At 43.7% G+C, this 6,080-nt stretch overlaps 1 protein-coding gene across 1 annotated transcript; it reads left to right on the top strand.

The window, feature by feature from the left end:
* Positions 1-1,061: 1,061 nt before the first annotated feature.
* Positions 1,062-5,565, top strand: cacul1 (CDK2 associated cullin domain 1). The gene is made up of 8 exons (XM_085800452.1): positions 1,062-1,557; positions 1,732-1,858; positions 2,012-2,114; positions 2,197-2,292; positions 2,471-2,573; positions 2,720-2,809; positions 4,039-4,177; positions 4,266-5,565. Exons 1-8 carry the CDS (start codon positions 1,197-1,199, stop codon positions 4,303-4,305), a joined length of 1,059 nt encoding a protein of 352 aa, XP_085656578.1. The 5' UTR covers positions 1,062-1,196; the 3' UTR covers positions 4,306-5,565.
* The last annotated feature ends 515 nt before the right edge of the window (positions 5,566-6,080 follow it).

Below are 6,080 nucleotides of genomic sequence, written 5' to 3' on the forward strand. Positions count from 1 at the left end.
AGCCACTGTGTTGGATAAATGTCTACACCAACATAATTCACATGCCATTTACAAGGTAATGTTTTGTTTACGGTTTAAGGAAATAAGAAATTTTTACATCATTATAGTTGTTATTTCTCCTGGGGTTCTCAGTAAAAAAAAAAAAAACAAGAATGAAAAACTCTGATCAGTCCATCTCTTGTTATTTCAAACACACCTGTCAGGTGTTCACACCAACACTGGGCAGACGTGGAGAGCGCCACACCCAGCGTCCGTGACCTCACCCCGCTTTCTGTGAGGGAGAACATTTTTAGACAATTTAATTTGTATTTTGGTGAAGTAATTGTTTTAAAACGGCAGCACGGAGCAATTCCTATTCATCAATTCAATCAATATTGTTTTTTATACCGAAGCTTTCTTGAAACATTTTGTCAATTACCAAGTTGATATAAAAGGAACAGATAGGCCTCAGTAAACTAGGTAAGCTATCATTTCACACACACTACTTAAATGTCATTATGTTTCATAACATTATTTGCATCTCATAATTAAAATTAAATATATCTTAAATAGGTACCACATTAACTGTAACTTCTTCTTTTGAAAAGCTATATCAGCACATTTAATGTTACCAAGAACTTAGCTTTTTTTTTTTTTTAAATGAAACACCATCCTGAAGCGCTCAAATGATAAGCGAGACCTTGAAAACTTGCTTCTTTGAATGTGAAGCTTCCCGTGCACCATTCAGTTCAACAACCCTGTACTTTATTATAATGCAATACAGCCTTGGCGTCTAAAATTGGTTTGGATTTTAAAAAAATCTTCCAGTCCTGAAGTGTCGTGACAAATATAGATTAGGTTTATAATTGATTTATAATTGTTCTTCTTAATATCAGCACATAGGCCTACAGAAACATGTTGCTGAGTGGGATAAACATTACGTAGGCCTATAATTTTGTAATAACTGGTTCATAAATGAGGAGCGCCGGTGTCTCGTCGGCTCTCTGTAGCTGTACGGTCGGTGTGACTACATTTCCCAGCTCTCCCTCTGCTGTCCGGTGATACGACATGTCGTAAAACTCACTCAACAACACCAAACCCGAGATGGACACTTCCAAACAGGGCTGACAGTTTGTGTCTTCATCTCTATCCGTTATCTGACATGTTAATGGTTGTCTAGTGTCGCCAGGCGTCGGCACGCAGGTCCGGTGGTGAAGATGGAGGCCATGGAGGACGACAGTCTGGACGTCAAAGACGACCACAACCACAACTACTGTGCAGGCGGCAGCAGCAGCGGCAGCGGCAGCGGCAGCGGCGGTAAAGTCGGCACGTATCTTAGCAGCCAACTGTCGGATATAAACACGGCGCCGCAGCCCGTGTGTCCGCCGGTGCCGGGCGCAGAACCGGGGCTGCGGCGAGGGAAGCTGCGGTCCGGCAGCACCGGGGGATCAAAGTTCATGGACTCGGACTCGGGGAGTGAGAACAGCGAAGTGGGTGAGAGCGACTGCCCGGTGGCTCCGTCCGCCGCCGCCGCCGCCGCCGAGGGGAAATTCACCCTCGACTCGACTTCCAAGTTCCGTAAGTTGTCTCACAGCAGCCCCGGTGCCAGCCCCGGTGCCAGCAGCGGGGCCTGGCGCCCTGCAGCCCCCCGGCGGCAGGCCGAGCTGCCGGGCGGCTGCAGGGTGATGCTCCCGGCAGACAGCACCGTCAGCTCAGGCCTCCTCTCTCCTCTCTGCTCTCTCTCTCCCACAGTCCTGAACGCCATGGCCGTGGAGGACTACCGGAAAAACCACTGGCCAAACCTGGAGAAGGCAATAGACCGTCTGCTGGTCCAGCATCCCAAAGACCACATCTCCGTGTCTTATGCACAGATATACAGGTGAGACCATTAACTACACACACCACACGAGCTGCATGTGCAGCTTTCCCCACAGTATTTGACTTCTGTTAGGACCTGTGTAGTCTCCATGTGCATCACTGCTATTGTAGCTGAAATGCAGCTTTTCTGTCCTGGTCTTCTCTGTTTTCTCAGTTACATCTACAAGTGTGTCTGTCAGCAGCACTCTGAGCTGCTCTACAACGATTTAACATCAAAAATAACAACTCATCTGCAACACATCTCCACCCACCTACAGGTAAGGAAATACAGATACAAGCAGTTTACAATAGGCGGCACATTCATCTCAATTCACTTTAAAATGTGTGATTGTTTTGCAGGCCAGCCCACCGGAGAACTTCATTGAGAACTTCAACGTTGCGCTGACACAATACACAGCGTCTCTTCAGTGTATAGTTCCTGTATTCATGTACTTGGTGGGCATCTTTTTCTTCAGTACTATACAACTAATATAAACATACAGTATAACTTGAAATATTGAATGAAAGTTATTTTACATGGCATGCAGCCACATATAGCCTGGTGCTGTGGTGTTTTACCCACACACTTTGGATGTGTCGGCCTCTCATATTCTTTGCTTTGAATGTTTTCCAGAACAAGTTCTACATCGAGTCGAAGCTGAACAGAGACCTCAGAGACGATCTGATGAAGCTGTTTGCTGATCACGTCGCAGAAAAACACGTGAACACACTGATGCGTGAGTGCATCGCTTCCTGTGAAGCATTGGTTCCTTTAGTGAAATTAGAAAATTGCTGCCGTCCTTGTTAATGTGAGTCTGTGCTGAGGACCAACATGAGTGATCTCTGAAATACTCATGTTTTTATGTTTGTGTTTCTTGTTCAGCTCTTCTCATCGAAGCTCATTCCATGCCATTTCAAGTGCAGCCATCTACAATGGCTAGTGTGGTTAAAGGCCTCTACAGCCTCCGACCAGGTGAGCTGTTAAATCTTATGTATTATCTGTTTGACTTTGATTTAAGTGGAAACTTGTGCAAACAATACTGACATATTTATTCATTTTCCCACCCCACACTCGAGTCACTTTATTTGCATCCTCAGTTAGATTTGGTTTGTGGTCAAGTGTACAGAAGTACAGAGAAGTCCAAGGCATCCATTCACACAGTGTTAGGCATCATATAACTCATACAGAATTATATACTAAAAAGATAAAACGATAAAAGGTTATAAGTTAAAGAGCTCCAGTGCTTATCAAAACGTCATATACATATTAAACACCAATAAAGGATGCAAACTTTACGAGAACTAAGAGCCTGTGCAGATCTGCAGTTTACAGCTTGTTTACCAGTGTGTTGGCAGCCGGAGTAAAGCCGTTTTTATAGCGCTCTGTTTTACACCTTGGGAGAGGCTGGAAGTCACTGTGCAGAGGGTGCAGAGGTCGTCATTTAAAATGGGCTTGGATGTCAGCTGTAAGTGTCTAGTGCGCAGGAAGGCCGGGTTCAGCTGGGTCTCACTGATCAGCTCACTGGATCAGAGACTTCCAAACCATGACACGAAGGAAAATGATAAAACAGAATCAGTCAAAGCAGGATAAAATAAGGTTCATCATGGTTTAATCTAGACGGAACTGGGACAGACGTTCCCTTTTTACACACAGCCGCACAATCTTTCTTCAAAGTTCAGTTTTGAATTCATAATCAATCCAAGGTGTCTGTACTCTACACATTACACTGATTGACCTTTCATGCTGGAGTGTCAGCATATTTTCTGAAATCAGTTATTATATCTTTTGTTTATTTAGTTGAAGATATCAAATCAAATTTCATTTGTATAGCACTTTTCATACAAGTTTTGTAACACAAACTACTTTACATATAGAGACATACCCCCCACCTTTCATCCCACAGTGCTGTTAAAAACCAAGACATCTGATGTAACGCTACTTCGTCATGAGGAAACACGGGAGATTATGTTAATAATAAAGTAAAATAAATAAAAACGGTAATGTGTAATAAACCTGACAATAAATGAGAGAATAAATATATGAATAAGTAAATAAATGAATGCAGCTATGAGTAAAAACAAAGTAAAATGGCATTGAATAAAATTCATCTAAAGGCTAGACTAAAAGATAGGTTTGAGCTTGCTTTTAAAAGTATGTACACATCACTCACATCGTTTGACAGTGTTTCTCACCTCTTCCAGAGTGGGCCCAGTTAGCCCCAGCTCTCTTCTCTGGGTTTATCCCCCAGATCAACCCTCCTGCTGTGGAGTCTCTGCTGTCCGACTACGCTGCTCATGACCAGAAGCTCCAGATGGAGCTCTCCATGAACGGATTCCCACGGTGAGCTCCCCGAGGCCTCTCGCAGTCTCTGTAGATGCAACGCAGCTTCAGTTTTGCCCTAAATGTGCTCTCCTGGTTTTTTTTCCAGAGGCGACCAGTCCCGTAAGCGCGCCAGTGAAGACTCCTGATGCCGCCGCATCCGTTTGCAGAACTATTACTGTGCCTCCTACATCTTTATCACAAGTTGGCTCACCGCACTAGGTACAATGTTAACAATGTGTCAGTCTCATCTCCCTCGACTCGAGGTCACGAAACACTGTGAACAACAAAAAGGAGGTGACGTCGAGTTGTCGAGCAGAAGCTTAAAGAACAAGCACACGGGCGTCCCATCACGGCGCGCTCTCCTCTGTGATCACGACGCATCCAGCTTCGGCCTTTCGTACGGCGCTGCTGTGTCCTCAGACTGTTCCCTCAGTTGAAGAGTGCCTTCACGGTGTCTGTCTGATCAGGTATCCTCACAGGGGGAGAGGCCGATGGCGGGCGTTTCATTCCTAACCTTTAACATGGAAGTGTCTTGTGTGGTTTTGATAGACGGGGCTAATCAAGACTTTCTACTGCTGCTAATAATACTGTCCATGTGTTCATACTACAAATCCCTTGGTTTCACCCACAGTGTGTGTAACCCAGTGGCCACAGTCAACACAAACATGTGAAAAGAAACGGAAAGCAAATCGTTGACCTCGACTATGATTCTCTTCTTCATGTTGCCTTTACTGTGTTGGTAAACCGGATTGTATTTTCCAGTTATGCCAAAGAAAGAGGATTTGCAGTACTTGTTTTGTTTTGTTTCCTTTTTGTATATATAATACATTGGATTGAAGCTCACATTGTTAATGTTGTATGCTGTCTGAGTCACTGAGCCATTTAAGTTTTTTTATACTAACGAATTTTGAGCTTTGGTTGACCTGTTTATTTGTTAAACTCAAGTCTAACTTTGAATATTACTTGTTTGTTTTAGCCTCACATGTAGGACTGGCAGGGATTGCCATGCAGGAACATTACACAGAGTGCCAGGAAGCTTAGACAACCACGCAGCAGTGTTTGACAATTTCCTACTCGTCCTTCAGTCTGTCTGACAACTTAACTGTAAATATATTGAACCTGTTGCTTCACGGACTTATTGAAACAAATGATATGCAAATACCGTTTTGACCTAAGTCTGGCACAGCCGTGCATTAAATGTAAATGTTCCGAACATGTTACAAGCCTGTTCACCATGTAAATAGTTTTTGTCTCTGGATTGTGGTCGGCGTACACTAGCATCACTTTGATACAAGGTCTTACACTGTTTTAAGTGTAAAAAGGAGCTCAGGCCTGCTTCCTCCTTTTTTCCATCTATGGTCTTGGAAATGGTTCTCATCGTCTTTCCAATAAACTAACGTCATTAACTGCGGGACACACAGAGATGATTTTGCTTTTCATTTTACAGTATTTTTTCGAACAGGGGGTCTCGCGAACAAGTAGGCATTATTGTAAAGCTGACGAAGCAGAGGGAAATCACAATCATTATTACAGATGCCAAACACTGGATGTATTTTATGTTGGTTGCTGGGATTATATCACTTTGTCTATAACATGCTGCAACAGTATCCATGCCGAACTGAATAAAATTCCACTTGGGTCAAATGCTGTTTCACAATCTGTTACAAAACACTTAAGAAAAGCTGACAACATCTGTTAATCCTGGTGCTCACTGCCAGATGTTTAACCACCTGCATTTCTCCAAGCCAGTATAAGTGTTAATGAAATGATTATTGCTGTTCATCTGTTGTGTTAACATTAGTCTTTGTGTCTCTGTATGTGTGTGTGTGTGTGTGTGGCTCAAACAGGGGCTTCTAATTCTGTAGGCCCGAGGTCTCTGACGGACCACTGGAGGAGGAATCCCTTTACAGCACGCCCCCCC

This window comes from Trachurus japonicus, chromosome 15, assembly GCF_045865225.1.
Source record: "Trachurus japonicus isolate A0001 chromosome 15, Traja_1.0".
NCBI classification, from domain to species: Eukaryota; Metazoa; Chordata; class Actinopteri; order Carangiformes; family Carangidae; genus Trachurus; species Trachurus japonicus.